Here is a 17679-nt window from a genome sequence, read left to right on the forward strand (position 1 = left end):
AGGTGCTTCTCTTAAAGTCTGAGCACAGTGGGCTGAGAGAAGACAAGACATTTATCGGTTTTATTTGAGGTTCAGAACCTTAAATCTGGTCAGCAAGGAAAGGAGCTAACTTAAATGGCAGAAAAACCAGAATTATTGGTCTGAAAAATTCCAGATTATTTATTTTCCCCTAAAAAGGTTATCAAGAATTAACAATAGTCTCAAACTCTCTCAGCCCCCGTTTGTATTGATGTGCTTAAGCTATTAAGGCTAATATTAAGCTACAGACATACAATGACAGGTACAAACTGAATGGAGGCAGAAGGAAGAAGCTGAGGGGATTATCCATTAATACTGGACAGATATCAGAACCTTGAAAGAGGAAATGTCCAAAAGTACAGTTTCTATTTTTGGAGTCTTAATTCCCTACCAAAGTATTAAATTCAAGACTATTCTTTAAGGTAACAGGAAACAGTGAGAAAGCCTACTGTTATTAGTTAAAACAATGTTAAAACTAGAATTAATGCCTCTTCAAGGGGTTGGTTAGTTAGATAACAGAAACATTAAAAACAACAGAGACAACGAGTTAGATGCCACTGTACAGACAGGTTCTTTAATGGTTTTGAAACAGTGTTTCAGTGAGAACCAAAGGTACCAACATTGCCATTCTGAAACAAAAGACTCACATTTTTAGTTTCTCTTCTGCTGTCCTGAATTAACTGTTAAAAGATATGTTAAAACATGCAGTTTAAAAGGCAAAATTTCAGTATCAATGGTTTGAAATTTTAAAAGTGCAGAATAATTTCCTCTTTAACTTCTTTTTCTGTGTGCATCTTTTATGTTGTAAGCAAAAGCATGTCAAGAATAATTTATAAGTATACATTGTTATATATGGCCCGTATTAATATTCTGTTATTCCCTGTACTGTTTCCAGATGATCATGTAGCACCAAACACCTAGGCATGCAGGCTTAGATTAAGAATGAGAACAGACCTTGCCATCAGCCTCAGCAGAAGCAGCAGGGGAGGGCTCCTGGGAGGCAGGTGCCAAAGCACTTGGAACTTTAGAAGACTAAAGGCAAAAAATGCAGGGGGAAAAAAAATCAAGGATGCCAAAATGCATTCAGAAATATTCTATAAATGTGAAGTTTTCCCTCTGTCTCAAAGTAGTAAAGTAACACGAAAAACAAAAGTAATCATGGGACATAAAGTTAATGTTCCGTCTGCCTTATTTCCTGTACTAACTTAACCTTTGTTAAAGGCTTTCTTTAGATGAATACCTAAGGAAAATCCACACCCAAAGACTTCATTTTTACTTTTGGAATTTCGTAAGATCTTTTCTGGTAAAGAATTCAATGTAATGGATTTTTATACACAAAAACAACACATGCAAATATTATACATATTAATCTGTTATGTACCTATTGTCCTCCCTATCAAAAAAGTCTCTTGTTATAATAAAGTCAGTCATTTACAAAGTTGATAAAGTCACTGTGAATTTTTTTAAAAATAAAGTTGGACACTTAAAATCCACCTCAATGCATTAAAAATGCTACTTTTTACTTTTTCAATTACACTTTACATTCAATACTATCTTGTATTAATTTCAGGTGTACAGCATAGTGCTCAATTATACACTTAACAAAGTGTTACCTACCACTACTGATATTTCCAGTACCCACCTAGCATCATACATAGTTATTACAGTACTACTGGCTATATTCCCTATACTGTACTTTACATCGCTGTGACTATTCTGTAACTGCCAATCTGTGCTGCTAAATCCTGTCACCTTTCTCACCCAGTTCCCCAACCCTCCTCCCCTCTGGCAATCATCAGTCTGTTCTCTGTAAAAATACCAATTATCTTTAAATTATTCAAACCTGTTTTTATACTTGCATACCTGTACTCAAACAATGAAATAGCTCCAACAGAATATTAAAGGAAGAAGAAGAAACTTACTCCTAGGAGTAACATTCTGAGGCTTACCAATCCATCTTTGCATACTGGAAATATGCTTTAAAAACATTGTTTTTTTACCTTGTCTCTTGATACAGCAGAAGGTAATTCTCTTGCTAGCCTGTTTCTCCTTTGTTCCTGTAAAACACAACCAAGTAAAAATAAAAGTGATCATCAGAACATTGAGATACAGGCCTACTAAAAAAATGTTCGGCTTAATTGAAGAGTGTGGAATAACTTACAGTATATGCTCTCACTGTTGGAATGCATGCCCTAATAGATTGTAAAACAAACCACTTAACCCAATGCTTCTCAATCTTTTTTTCGGCCCCCCACACACCTGAGGGATACACTGCAACTGTCAGTAACAGTCGCTCCCCTTTCCAGGGATTCTAGAATGAGGGGCCGTGGAGTGAATCTCATGAAAGACAATGGCCTTTCCCTTTAAGTTAAGAACCACTGACTTAAATTATCACCACACAAATGTGATATGTAAATGTCTTTAACATACTACGCAGAATTTAAAATGCACAGATCACAGAAAACAAGCAAAGCCTTTAAAAAAGACTGCTACTCAGTCACCTCTGTGTTACAGTCAAAATTCCCACCCACACAACTGTTAAGTTTTAGAAATATCTGTGGTGTAGGTTATGCTGTAAGAATGTTCCATTTTCTATACCCTAAACCATCACCAGGATATAAATGTAGTATTGAAAACCCAGAGTCCTTTCTGTGACCGGGCTAATTTAACAGACTGGCCAATCGCCCACTCTTCTAGTTTGCTAGTATTATCAAAGTAACTCTAGTACAGGTAGCCAAAAAACTGTTAAATTCAAATCTACAGGCACTGAATAACCTACAGTATGTCAAGCACCCCAACAGGTGCAAGTGAAAATATATAAGGATGTAGGTATTAATGACTATCTCACAGGCAGCATCAAATACAGTAGAAAAGCATTTCGTTAAAAATTGTTCCTAAGTAGAAGGCATTTCATGAATACTCTCAAACTTCACAAAATTTTAAGTTAATAAAGCTCCAAAAGGATATTTTGTAGTTAAAATTTTCTGACTGAAATTTGGTTCATTTTCATTTTTTTCATGGAAGATGACTCAATGATAAAAAATATAGCAGATGATATGGATTTTAACTATCTTCAGAATAAAAACTTAACATGTTAAAGTGTACATTTTGAAAAGGGACACAAAGCAAAAGATGGGGAAACCCAAAGACCAGAAATTCTCACCATAACCCGTCACCAAGCAGTTAAGACCTCAGCGGGCCCTGGAGCCCACCAGTCCTGGCGGCCTGGCTCTGTTAGCTGCGCAGGCCACTAACTGCTGGGCCTGTCCGGTTATTGTAAAGATCAAATGGGAATATTCACATCAAGTTCTTTGGCACGGGGCCAATAAAACCAGACACGCTCATTTGTAGGAAAATACAGATCTGAAAGAAGTCATATCATAAATGATCTCATTGGTAACTGCAAAAACTTCGAGACAAATTCTCCATGAAGTTGGTCTCAATATTACAAGAACTAAACCAGTATCTTAAGATAGAGTCTACATGCTAATTTTAACGTAACTATTAGCTAGTCTACTCTCCGAGCGTTCAGTGTCTTACTCATGTGCATTTTAGATTTTGTTTTCTGACAATAGGAGTCACTTCAGCTATGTAGCTAACAAACAGTTCCCTGTACCTGTTAGAGAGAAGGTGCTTGTTTCCTCCAACAGTGCCCAGCAAAATAAGCACTAAAGCAACAGCTGTTACCGTCTGTGGGTCTCAGGTTCCTCATCTGTTAGTTTAACCAAAGGGTTGCGGTCGATAACCCAGGGTCCCTTCCAGTTCCCAAATTCCATGTTTACAATATTCTTTCCATCCATATTCACAAGAGGAAATTTGATATAGAAGGGGGCTCTGAGGTCCTACTGTATTGAGTAGCAGAAAAATTTACTGTTCTTGGATAAAAGTGGCAGAGAAAAAATAGCATCAGATAAATTGCTCTATCCACCAGCCTTGGCTCCATCCGAGATCTTATGAAACTTGCAACATTAACCTCAAATGGAAAAAAGAGATCCATGAAATGCAGCCACCCCAGTAAAAAGAGTACTCTACTTTTCCAAATTTACTATATGTAGGTAATTCTTAGAATGTTTCCTTCACAGTTTTCAGAGCTGAATGAAAATTTTAAACACTGACTTGTGTTTTACATACTTCAAATTGAACAAACTGTAACAACGGTTACTGAAATGGAGCCAGGCAGTCCTTCAATACTAAATCAATGAAGCTCAGATTCTCTGAGTTAGAATTTCATAGGTAGAGTCTGAGTTATAGTTTCATGAACAGAAAATGCCTCCAGGTGGTTTTGAGAATCAAATTTAAGAACAGAATGCCTTTGGCATACTTCTTAGCATATAACAGACAATAATATAGTACACACAGGTTTTATAGTCATTCTATGCTCAATATATTTGATATAACTGAGTTGCAACAGATTTTTTTCTCAGAAAAGATAACTCGAATTATATTTACCTCTATATTATTGTTCATTAGCCCACAAGCATCAGCAAAGTCTGGATGTTTTGTGTTGATATAGGCCAATTCAATTGCCACTAAGTTATGGACCTAGGAAAAAAAAGTAAAATTAGGCTATATACAAAAATATGTCAACTTAATTTTACTTTAGGAAACTATATATATAAAGCTTATTAAACAGATAATTCTAAACAAGATAGTATAGGGAAACTGATGCCTAAATAAATATCTGATAATTTTACCCAAATCGGTAAATCCTATGCCAAATATTGTAATAATTTGCTCTATTTCTTTTAACTATTTCAGCATCTGAGGTTGCATTTCTAAGGGGGAAAATTACATTAAGACAAAAGTATTTGTTATGGGGAAAATGTTGTCTACCTTTTGCAAATCTAAGTCCCAAAGCTTATTGCAATTTTGGTATTAAAACCTCTGATCATTCACTATTCCATGTCAATGTTTTAGGTCAGGTTCAACATTAAGAAAACATCTCATAATCAAATACAAAGATGTTAACTTTAGGTGAAGGACACATTTAAAGATCTCAGGTGATGACTGAGTAACCTTAATTATGAACCACCTAGTTTATACAGTATATGTGGCTGAAAATCCTAGTGGGACAATAATCAAAAGGGAAAGCTGAAATTAATTTCACCAACATTGCAGAGATTAAAATAACTTCTTCATTTGCACTATCCTGACAAATCTCAGAACAGCACTAAATGGTCAAGAACCAGATGAAAAGGATCTATTCAAATGAAACTCAATGATTCTGTGACATTAGCAGGTAGAGTCTGAGATCATCTGGGGGTTATGACTGCTTGGGAAATGAGCAGCAGCACTTAACATTCTCTCTTTCCAAGGATGGTTCTGTTCTCTTAGCAAAGCTCCATTGGGGCTCACCATCCTGAACCAAGGACCCAAATGCACTTTTAGCAACCAGAAAGGAAAACAGAAAACCTCAGCCAACTTTTAGAGACAAGAGGGTAAATTACAGCATTTTTAAGGACAGCAGCAACACACAAAATAAAAGCAAGCAACCATGATGTTAAAATATGAGGTCATCAAACTGTAGAAGTGGCCAAATTACCCTGATACACATCAGAGTTAAAATAAGAGCTTGCTATAAAGCTCAGTTTACTGGGGCTAAAGATAAAACTTAACTTCCCATTAGATGAGTGTTCCAACATAACAGCAAAGTTATTCAGAAACTTCAGTAACTCCTTTATGAAAACCTGTGGCTGCAGACTAATGATTAAAATGTGAAGAAAAATACACTTTGTATCAGAATTACTGAAGCTTACTTTGAAATAAAACAAATCCACTTTTTCTTCCCAATACATTGAGAAACATTATGCCTGAACTCTAATCATAACGTTGTACAACAACTACAGTGATGATTTGTGAAATAATAGCTCACCATTTCATTTGTAACTGGCAACCGTTTACGAAGAAGGCAAGTCACTACTTCAACTATAGCATCATGAAGTTTAGGAAACCGCAAAAGCTCCTATTACATGGTGTAAGAAAGAAAAACAAAACAGTCCATTTTGTTTAAAGGGAAATTAAATAATCACTGAAAATACTGCATTAGATTTGGAAGCTACATTTAAGTATATTATTTCAAATCACTTTTAGATAAGGGAACTGCCTGTTTTAACTTTTAGCCCATTGTATTTAATATATTTCCTCCCTCCCCATGAAACTGCTGTCTTGTGTCTTTTACCAGCCAATCTGAAACCTGTTACATTTCTCAGTTACCTGTGTACTGTAATTGCTACAGTGCTGAATGATCCTTTGCATTTCCTCATGAACCAGCTCGACACAACGGAGGCTGGGCTCTTCTAGACGTTTGATCTGCCGCTTGACCAGTAACTCAAATGAAACTTCAGGCACAAACAAAGCTGGACGAGGACCCTAAAAAAGTTCAATTTCAAGTTCTTATGGCTACACATACTTTCCATTCTTCCCGAAGGTTAAAAAAAATCATTTTGGTTTTTTTCAGGAAAATGCTTTCCTAGTTTCATGTTAAGTGCAAAATAATAAGCTGTACAATATGGGTTTTAAAAAAATAAAGGTTTAACCTCGTTTCAAAAAATTCTGGGTTGAACATACTTACAGTAGCATTTCTAATGGCAGTCAATATGTCAATAGTATTAAGGCCGCCTAGTGGGTCAACAGATTCTAAGGTTCTTCCAAAAGTCTCATGGAAAATGTAACAGATTCTAGCACCACCACATCTGAAAGGCAATGACAATGAAGTATATGGTGTCTAGTGTTACCAAAAGGAAAAGAAGCTACAAGTTAGAAATCTTTCTATAGGCTTGACTCATCTTCTGAGAAAGTCGCAGATAATTACATTTAGACCATTCCCATTTCCATGTGTGCTCAACTCCACTGTAAACCCGTTTATATTTTTTTTTGATGGTGAAAGGAGTCATTTCATTAAAGAAATTCTCTCTCTCTCTCTCTCTCTCTCTCACACACACACACACACACGCGCGCGCGCACACAGTAACTGTTCTGCGAGGAAACATCCATTCTAAGAACTACTAAGCATCTTTTCTTTTACTCAGCTAACTACGCCAATGAGCACAGAAGCAGCCATATATCATATGTAAACAAACCTAGTTGTGTAAAACTTACACTAAAATTTGAATTTTCTTCATTTAAATTTATTTAATCATGTAAAAATGCAAAGTATCATTCTTAACCAATGGGCTACAGTTTGCCTACTCCTGCTTTAAACAAATTAAATGGCTACATACTAGGCATCTTGTATTTCTTATTTTAATTATTAGAAACACTGGTGTTATCTTTTATTTTTTTGATTCAAGTGCAGTTGAATTCTACAAATGACTTCATGTCTTCTCAAATAATCCCTTTCTATTTTCACCAACACCATTCACTATTTCCTTACAGTAGTCTAGGCAAAAGGTTCAAGCCTAATATTATGCTAAGTGAAATAAGACAGACACAAAAGGACAGTTATTATATGATTCCCCTTATCTAAAACAGGCGTATTCATAGAGACAGAAAGTAAACTAGAGGTTACCAGCGGTTGGGGGAGGGGAGAACACGGAGGTATTATTTAAATGGATACAATTTTTGTTGGGATGATAAAAAATTTTGGAAATAGATACTATTTAGTGGTTGTACAATATTGTGAATATAATTAAAGCCACTGAAGTATACACTTAAAAATGGTTAAAAATTGAGTTTAGAGAAATTGACATTGTTATATACTGCAAATAGTAAAACAGTAAATCTATTAATAGTATGGTAATAATAAGAAACTTTGAGGATGTTATATGCTTTGATCTAGTAATTCCACTTCTAGGAATTTATCCTAAGGGATAAACTGGGATACATGCCTCAGAGACAGTCAATCACAACATTGTTTATATTTGTGTATAACTAAAGACAAACTATTAATAGTATGGGACAGGTTCAACAAATGATAATATACCTAAAAAATAAAATTCTATGTGTATCTTAAGACTGACAATACAAATGTATAATATTGTTTGTGACATGGTGATTTAAAGAAATGATTCCAAAATAACATATATAGCATCCCGTTTTTAAAGTAACTGGTCTTTCTGCCTCCACCCTTTCCCTTTCCAAATAATTTTCATAATGACCAGAATTATCCTTCTAAATTACCCCTCGGAACAAAAGTTGTTTTTTTTAATAGTAAGAAGTTCTCTAAATTCTGAAGATACCAAACTTCCCACAGTATTGCTCTTAGACACCTTCCAGGCCTCACTGTCCCTGTCGTGCCCCAGCATTCCACACGCTGTCCTCTGAACACATCCTCGCTTGTTCTTTGCTCTTCCAAAGCCTAGGACGCCCTTCTACTTACCACCTTCCCAAATCTATTCAGAGCCCAACCCAAATGCATTTTTAACCAGGGAGCTCTCTCAGTCCCTGAAAGAAATGTAAATGGTCTCTCTTCAGGGTTCTAAAGGCTTGATGAGGTAATCACACAGATATATTCTTTATTATCTACTTATAAAACTCCGTGTATGTTACATGCACTTTTCTGGCTATGTGTTATATTTAATAAGTACATAAATACTTGAAGAAGAAGGGACTAGACAAAGAACATGTATGAATGACCCATGGACGTGGACAACAGAGGGGGAATTGACTGGGGGAGAGCGGGGTGGGGTGCGATGCATAGAGGGGGGCAAAGGGGGAAAATTGAGACAACTGTAACAGAATAAACATGATTTAAAAAAAAATAAAATACTTAATTATTCTCCACTGTGGTCCTCTATGCACCTTGGATGTTGATGGTGGTGGTGATGATGATGATACAGAAGTACCTTATTGCCACCTAACCAAGTCTCATGTTACCTTGACCTACCTTGCTTACTAACTCTTTAAAGGCTCAGCTTAGTAATCTTTTATTTCCCCAATATGCCATACATATAATAGTCATTCAACAATTAGTTTGTTAAGTATTCTATCACTTTATGGAGTTAAATCACAAAAATGGGGCCACTAGGGTCATACAAAAATACATACAACTGCCCTGACTGATGTGGCTCAGTAGGTTGGGAGTCGTTCTGCAAAGTGAAAGGTTGCTGGTTCGATTTCTAGTCAGGGCACATGCCTGGGTTGCAGGTCAGGTCCCCAGTTGGGGGTGTCTGAGAGACAACTGATCGATATTTCTTGCACATCAATGTTTCTCTCCCGCTTTCTCCCTCCCTTACCCTCTCTCTAAAAATGAGTAGAATCAAAAACAAAAACATAAACCACACACACACACACACACACACACACACACACACACACACACGTGTATAATTGGTGAATCTGAGTAAGAGCTATGCCTTGTACCGGTTTGTTTTCTCATTTTGTAATTGTACTACAGTTATGCCAGATGGCAACACTGGGGGAGATAAGGGGAGAAAGGTGAACAGGACTTCTCTGTAGATTCATTTGCAACTTCCCAGAAGTCTAAATTATTTCAAACAAAAAGATTTTTTAAATAGAGTTTAGAGAAATGGATACTGTTATATACTGCAAATAGTAAAACAGTAAGTCTATTAATAGTATGGCAGTAATAAACTTTGAGGATGTTATTATCCTTTGACCTAGTAATTCCACTTCTAGGAATTTATCCTAAGGGTTTATTTGGGTAAGTGCCTCAAAGACAATCATAACATTGTTTATATTTGTGTATAACTGAAAACAAACTATCAATAGCATGGGATTGGTTCAACAAATGATAATATATCTAAAAAATAAAATTCTATGTGAATCTTAAGACTTATAATACAAATGTCTAATACTGTTTGTGACATGTTGATTTAAAGAAAGGATTCCAAAATAACATGTATAGAAAAGATGGGCAATGCAAGCATATTTATATTTTATAGAGGCGTAGAAAAATGTCTAGGTTAATGCCAAAATTAGCAGGTATTATTTCTGGATGATGGAATTAAAAGTAATTTTGTCCTTATGCTTTATTCTTTTTTCTTATCTATATTTTCTTATTTTTTTCAATAAACAGTTATATAGTGCATATTAAAGAAACAAGCATTTTAAAAGTTAAATTATGAGATATTATAAAGTGCTTATCAATTCAAGTTTTAGGGAAAAATATCTGAAATTTTTACTGTACTTCACACAATTTATAAAGAATTTAAACATACACATCATATATCATCCTATCATTTCTAGAAAATAATATTCCTGTTTTACAGGTAACAAATCATAGTCAGATAATCTCAGAGTACCTTTTGTACTGTGACAAAAGATAAAGCAACCTATCAATCCAGTAGCCAAGTTGATACAGAAATTTCTTACTTACAGCTCTGAAGTTTCAATGTATTTTGCAGTTCCTTCAATAGTATTACAATATTCTGTGGCAAATTTGGTAATAAGCTGGAGTAAAGTAGCACTTTTATCATCCACAGGTTCACCATAACTATTTAGAAGAGACTGATACTGAGCAGCTAGAACATTTATTCTTGTCTTCAACTCTGGTAAGCAATCTCTGATATGATGCATCAATAACCTAACAAAGGTTAAAAAGGAAGGATTTTAAAGCAAAATTGTGTATTTTGAAGAACCAAACGGTCAAATATAAAAAAACCAAATAATGGGAAACCTGTCAAATAATATGTCTTGGCAGGAAATGATGCAATCCTACAGGGTAATACTTAAGTCTGGGAAAAAATGATATGAGGGAAGCTGTCTTGGTCAATACTTTTCATATTCCCCTTAAACCCATCAAATTATACCAGTTGCTAGAGAACAAAATATAAGCTGCAGAAAATTATTTTAAATTATTGCAATTACCTCAGAGAAAGTAAGCTACTCAATCCAAGTTTACCTACACAATTTTGGTTCCTGACTTATCTTTACAATGGGTCCTCTCAGCATAGTGAAAATCTTATTAAGATCCAAGTCCATCAGCCTTTAATTTATTTAGGGAGTAAGACAAAAGTATAAACAGCTTTGATTTCAGTCATTTATAAATTATCTAAAAATGTATTCCAGTGCCTCTGCCATTTGTGGGTATTCAGAATTTAAGATAGATAGCTTAAATTATTTTAATGAATAGGAATAAAAGACATGCCATGTTAAGAACAGATTATATGAAAATTATAAATTTTAATTTAATTCCTGAAATCCAAAATGTAACTGAGGCTGTCAGCTACCTAGTACTATCATCAAAAGTAAATTGACTCTCAAGAATATCACACTTCAGATATTTTAAAATTCACTTTGTCATTCCTAGACTACATGATGATTTAATGCTAACCACCTCAATAAAAACTGACATCTACATTATAAGAACCTATTGTATAAGAAACAAAAAATGAAGTTGTACATGCAAGAACATTATGAAAATATAAGGAACTGAAAATGAAAGGTCTCAGACACCTATTGGCAAACAAAAGACACCTCATTTTCCAAGGAGTAAAAAACATTACCTGTTTAGAGTCCTAGCAAGATACTTTGTTCCATTTCGGTTAGCCAAAGATGGGTATTTCTTTTGGAGGAAAGCATATTCATCCCTGATTGAATCAGTCACACTCTTCTTATTGTTAATATCTAGTTGGCTCCTGCAGTTGAAAAATAATAAAGCTGTTCAGTCCACTGTGGTCTCTATGCACCTTGGATGTTGATGTTGATGGTGATGATGATGATGATGATGATGATGATACAGAAGTACCAGGCACTGTTTGTAATGCCTAACACGAATTGTTTTATTTAATTCTTACAATAATTCTATGTGGTGGATATTATCCCATTTTAGAGCAAAGACCTAAAACTCAGGGAGATTACCTAACTTACTGAAGGTCACATATTAAGTAGTTCAGCCAAGATTCAAACCATGTGACTTATAAGTAAAGCCTAAATAGTTCAGGCCTCCTCATTAACTACAGTCGAAAGCGTACTCTTAAAGTAAAAGAGACGGACAGGTGAAAAAATATTTTGTCCATGGGCAGGCAACCAATTTCTAGCAAAAATAATTAAGTTACCTTGAATAGCAGTCATCTACAAATAAGACAAACAGTGGTAGACCACCTGTTTGCCTGAAAAGAGCAATGGTGGGAATTTTAAAAGAAAGTTTGGAGTATGGATAAGGGAGAAAGACATAAAATAGAAGCAGAGAGCTGTAATGGATCTTAGATATCACTTGCAAAAACATTTTAATTTTAAAAGGTCTGAGACCCAAAATATTAGGTGTCATTTAAACCTGCATTATATCCTATGTTGTGGACAGTATGACCAGTTCAGTGCTTCTGACTTTTATAAACGCTTTGGACTAAGAGAGATCTTCACTTGAACCTAGTTCTAATTTGACCAGCCATGTGGCTTTGGTAAATGTATAACTTGAGTTTTCTGTTTATAAAATAGACATCAACTCCTACCTCAGAGATGCTGTAATAAGGGTTCAGAGATACCATTTGAAAATTGATCACAGTAAAGTGTCTAAAACATAAAGACACACTTTCCACAATTTTTAATACCAGCTATTTATAATTAGGATATGTTTAATAAAATTTCTCCAAGTCACATCCTGGCAATTGTATGGAATCACTAATGCAAGGAGTTAAACCAATTTATTAAGATCTACCACTTTCTTGATTGGGTATAAATTATATAATACTTTCCCCCCCTTACCCGGTGCTCTCTTCATACATAACATAATAGGCTGAAATACTTCACGCCTAGCTATTAAGTTTCCTTCCATTTTGTGGCACTGCTTGCTTTTAAGCCTTTTGTCTACAGGAGGCTTTCATGAATCTCCTTTCTCCCTTTTGAGCAACGAATTCATTAGCAATACCAACATTAGAGTAAAAGGGGAAAAAAGTAGGGACACTGTTACATGTCAGATGGATTTTAAAAATTCAGGTTTGCTTTGAAATGAAAATGCTGCAACTCTTATCTCATTCTTAATGCTAACCTGTTAACTACTCCAATGATTCCAAGTTTGACAGGTATAACCCTTCCCATTAACACATCCATGGCATCAGTACCCGCATCCATGAGATCCAGCTTAGTGATTACAGCGAGAGTTCTGCGACCTGGTATATGTGAAAAAGGGAAAAAACATGACCCAGTAAATACAGCTTTTAAGAATTCATAAAGAAAAATTATCATCTATAATCCCACCGAAGATTACCCCTTCTCATGATTTTGATAGCTTTTCTAAACTTTGCTTATCAGTCACAGCACCTTCTCCATATACTACACAAATGTTTGTGTGTTTCAGTTGCGTTTTTTACCTTTCTTGAAACAATAAAGCATAATATGCTGAAAATGTTGCATATTCATCTTCAACATTAAAATGGCTACACAAAAATTTACCAATTTTGATTTTTTTAAATGCACATTGATATGACTGCTGTCACAAGACAACCTAACAAAATTGTTTCGAATAAAGTTAAAGACAACTAAGTGCCACTAGAACCATTTCACAGAAAAAAAGCAAATGGACTTTTTGACCAACCCAATACTATGGTTGCTTATTCATTCCCTATTTGAGACTACCTGAGTTGTTTCCAGTTTTAGGAGATTACAATTAAAGCTGCTACGGACATTTCCATACAGGTTTTTACATGAACATGTGTTTTCTTTTAACATGGGTAATTACCTAGGAGTGGAACTGCTGATTTAACTTTTTAAGAAACTGACAAACTGTTTCCTAAAGTGGCTCTCCCATCGCCGCCAGCAACGTATGAGAGCTCCGGCTGCTGCTCTGCCTAATGTCCAATTTTACGTATGGCATTTTCAATTAAACACATTTTTCTATTTGCTCCAAATCTGCAAAATCATCCTTTTTAATGATTTCATTTTGTATTATCTTCATCCACTTAATCATTCTTATCATGGGTGATATATTAAGGTGATTCTAATTTTTGGTTACAATAAATAATACTAGGTTATATTATTTCCTTGCAATATATTACTATATTAAGATTTCTAAATCAAAAGTATGGCCCTGACTGGTCTGAGTCAGTGGGTTGGACATCATCCCACAAACTGAAAGATCGCTGGTTCTATTCCCAGTCAGGACACATGCCTGGGCTGCAGGCCAGGTCCCCAGTTAGGGGCATGAGGGAGGCAACCGATCCATGTTTTCCTTACACATTGATGTTTCTCTTTCCCTCCCTCCCCCTCTCTCTAAATAAAATCTTTTTTTAAAAAGTCTGAGACCTTTTGTCAGGGTCATATTTATGATCATATTTATGGCTCAAGGGTCTATTTAAATTTTAATTAATGCATATAAAATGCTTAATAGTTTACTACAAAGTAAATTTTAAATAAATCTCTTGGTATAGTTTATCTTATAATCTAAAATGAACATTAATTACTCATATAATAAAAAAGTTTCTTAAAAACTTGAAATAAAAAAATTTTAATATCCCTGTTTATGGGAATTCTAATTAGCAGTCTTAGAGCTAACATTTCTTACCAAATTTTTATTTGAAATTCTTCCTCAAAGAACCATGGCAGAGCCCACTGACCCTCTAAACACTCAAGTAAAAAAATAAAATTGTTTCCTGTGTGGTGCAAAGCATGTATTTCTTAGCAGCAATACAAACTACTCTCTTACAAGCTGGCATTTTATATATGTTAAGAGATGCACACTATAGCATCAAATTATATACTGACCCACAGTCTAACCCTTGGGATTATGAATGCTTCATAAAAGGATTTTACCTTTACTTCTAAAAATCTCCTCTTTCTTGAGCACATCTAAATATTTTGTACCTCTGAAGAATGTAGGTACCATAATTATCTACTAAAATATAATAATCTACAGTTACGTACTATGAGAGTTAATTATTCTCAGACGTCAGTCATTCAAAACCACAAGTCTTTTTATTTATTGGGTTTGCCAAAAAGTTCATTTGGTTTTTTCCATACCATGGGTCTAGTAACATTTAGTTGTCTTTAACTTCATTCGAAACAATTTTGTTAGGTTGTCTTGTGACAGCTGTCATATCAGTGTGCATTTTTAAAAAAACTTATCAAAATTGGTGAGTTTTTGTGTAGCCATTTTAATATTGAAGATGGAAGAAAGTAAGCAACATTTTTGGCATATTATGCTTTATTATTTTAAGAAAGTTAAAAATGCAACTGAAACGCAAAAAAACAGATTTGTGCAGTGTATAGAGAAGGTTCTGTGACTGACTGAACATGTCAAAAGTGGTTTGCAAAATTTAGTGCTGCAGATTTCTGGCTGGACGATGCTTCACAGTCGGGCAGACCAGTTGAAGTTGATAGCAATCAAATCAAGACATTAATTGAGAACAATCAACGTTATACCATGGAGGAGATAACCAACATACTCAAAATATCCAAATCAATGAAGTTATTGGTGAAAATGAAAAATGTGTCATTTTACAGAAAAAAAAATATGCACTTCTTGGCCAACCCAATACACAAGTAAAACTCTTTTTGTAAAGCCATCTTATTTTTAATTCATTAGGTAACCATTTACCAATATGGACATTATGGTGAAGTACTTTTGCCTAGACTGTACAGAATTTTATCTATTAAAACTTTATTTTTTAACCTGAATTTCTATTTGAAACTATAAGCAAAATAGGAAAGCGTTATTTTTAAAATCTGTATTAACAGCTAGAACTATTCCTTTTAAAATTAAAATGTACTTTCTTGAAAGTAAATCGATTCTTTTAATCTTCACCTGAGGATATGTTTATTGATTTTAGCAAGAGAGGAAGGGAGAAAGAGAAAAAAAGAAACATTGATCAGCTGTCTTCCATGCTCACCCCAACCAGGGAGGTTGAATCTGCAATATTTTGGTGTATGGGACAACGCTCCAACCAACAGCCACCCGGCCAGGGTGAAAGGAATTAGATTTATCAATATTAACCAAGCATCTCAATAAATATTAACATCTGTCCTTACCATCTGGATCTACCTCTCTTGAAATTTTAAGTGCCTCTGATGTTGCCATATCTGTATTAGCAGCAGTGACAGCGAGGATAATGGAATTTGGATTACTGATGAACCGAAGAATGAGCTCTCTGATTTGAAGCTCAATATCTTTAGGTTGATCACCTACAGGCACCTGAACCAAACAGAGATGAGAAAGAAAGTAGTAATAAAAATTAACTCAGCTTTTCTCTCATTTAATCCACAGATTAAAGGTATTACTCCATTTACAGATAGTTAAAAAGAAATTATATACTACAGTGGTATATATGAATTTGGTATTACGTAAGTCACAAAATGTACCTCTTGCAAATATCAAGTTTACCATGTTAATGACTGGTTGATGTTAATTACTTTGAGACAAATTCATTCGTTCATTCAGTTAGCAAGTATTTATTCACACCTTATGGTATTTCAGAAACTGTTCTACATGCCAGATTATGTCACAGTTGTGAATTTAAAAAAAGACCGAAATTTCTGTCTTCATAGAGCTTATATTTTAGTGGTTAAAAGCAGATAATAAACAAATATAGTTTCTAGGTACTGGTAGGGCTATGGAAAAAAAAGCAGAACTGAAGGGTACAGAATGATTAGAGAAGGTTATACTTTTAAATTGGATTGTGTATTTAAATAGATTAATCAGGGAAGACCTCATTCAGATAATGACATTTGAAAGAAAGATTTGAAACTGAAGATGACGGAGAGGAACATATTTTAAAAATAAGGAGCCAAGATGATTTGCTGACATGAAAGTAGAGTGTGGGATGGGTGTCAAGGATGACTACAAACTTTCCGGCTAAGCAACTGGCAGAATAGAGTTGTCATTTATTGACCTGGGGAAGATTACAGAGGGACCAAGTCAGTTAAGGAATGGGTCAGGAATTTGGTATTAACCATTAAGAATCTATATATCAAGGAGACAGTTGGATATACAGTTCTGAAGGTGGATATACAAATCTGCAGACACTTAAATACTGTCAGCATACAGTTACGCATGTATTAAAGCTGTACTATTGGATGAAATCATCAAGGGGCTAACTTGATGTTAAGTGTACTAACTTAACAAGAGATCCAAAAGCTGAGCTCTGGTACACTCACTGTTTAGACATTGGAAAGATAAGAAACCAGCAAAAGAGACTTTAAGGAGTGACCAGTGAAGTAAACCTGTGGAGTGTGGTACTGGAAGACAAGAGTGGTCCATGGAGAAGAAAGGACTCAGCTATATCAAATGCTGCTAATAGATCAAGTTGATTGCAAATACATACATACATACATAGCGGATTATTCTCATACAGAGTTAAGGAAAAACCACATTTGTGCAAGTGAAAACAAACCCAACTAAATCCACAATAAGTAACAACTACTTACCTTGGTCATTCCTGGCAAATCCACAAGTGTCAGATTGACAACGTTAGGTGAAAAAATCTTAAGATGAATTGGTTCAGGGCTTACTCCCTAAAAATAAGTTTTAAAATATCATATTAAAATAACAATGAAATTTCAGTGAAATAAAAAATATTAAAGTAAACCTCATTTCAAGTAGATAGACATTAGATGGTTTTAAATAGGAATTAAAACTCTGATCCCTAAAACATTTCAACAATCAAACCCTGGTGAAACACATGGAAAGTAAAGCAGCAAGAGATACAGCACATTAAAATCCCATGAAACCCTACACCAATAATATTAACAATTTATTTCCTCATATTATTTCACACTTTTTTTTGACTCTAAGCAGATACTGTTTTTGCTTAGTCTACTAAATACGTTTAG

General features: G+C 34.7%; 2 protein-coding genes across 10 annotated transcripts in view; one reads left to right on the forward strand and one right to left on the reverse strand.

Annotated features, from left to right (window-relative positions):
* Nucleotides 1–17679, forward strand: part of YARS2 (tyrosyl-tRNA synthetase 2) — a 44471-nt gene that overhangs the window by 16126 nt on the left and 10666 nt on the right. Inside the window, exon 5 of the transcript XR_008530638.1 lies at nt 10401–10469. The gene's annotated coding sequence lies outside the window, so the exon portion shown is untranslated. The remainder of the gene's footprint in view (nt 1–10400; nt 10470–17679) is intronic.
* Nucleotides 1–17679, reverse strand: part of DNM1L (dynamin 1 like) — a 43525-nt gene that overhangs the window by 4162 nt on the left and 21684 nt on the right. For 3 of the 9 annotated variants that reach the window (XM_054591267.1, XM_054591260.1, XM_054591266.1), the window contains 12 exons: nt 17275–17361; nt 15880–16042; nt 12905–13025; nt 11424–11555; nt 10295–10501; nt 6590–6710; nt 6232–6387; nt 5891–5980; nt 4468–4560; nt 2019–2075; nt 973–1050; nt 666–698 (listed from right to left, as the gene is read on the reverse strand). In XM_054591267.1, the coding sequence (XP_054447242.1) occupies nt 666–698; nt 973–1050; nt 2019–2075; nt 4468–4560; nt 5891–5980; nt 6232–6387; nt 6590–6710; nt 10295–10501; nt 11424–11555; nt 12905–13025; nt 15880–16042; nt 17275–17361 (1338 nt within the window). The remainder of the gene's footprint in view (nt 1–665; nt 699–972; nt 1051–2018; nt 2076–4467; nt 4561–5890; nt 5981–6231; nt 6388–6589; nt 6711–10294; nt 10502–11423; nt 11556–12904; nt 13026–15879; nt 16043–17274; nt 17362–17679) is intronic. The other 6 variants (XM_054591268.1, XM_054591261.1, XM_054591264.1 and 3 more) reach the window with 3 other exon arrangements.

This window comes from Pteronotus mesoamericanus, unplaced genomic scaffold, assembly GCF_021234165.1.
Source record: "Pteronotus mesoamericanus isolate MK-2021 breed Mesoamerican mustached bat unplaced genomic scaffold, CSHL_Meso_final scaffold_21, whole genome shotgun sequence".
Classification (NCBI taxonomy): Eukaryota; Metazoa; Chordata; class Mammalia; order Chiroptera; family Mormoopidae; genus Pteronotus; species Pteronotus mesoamericanus.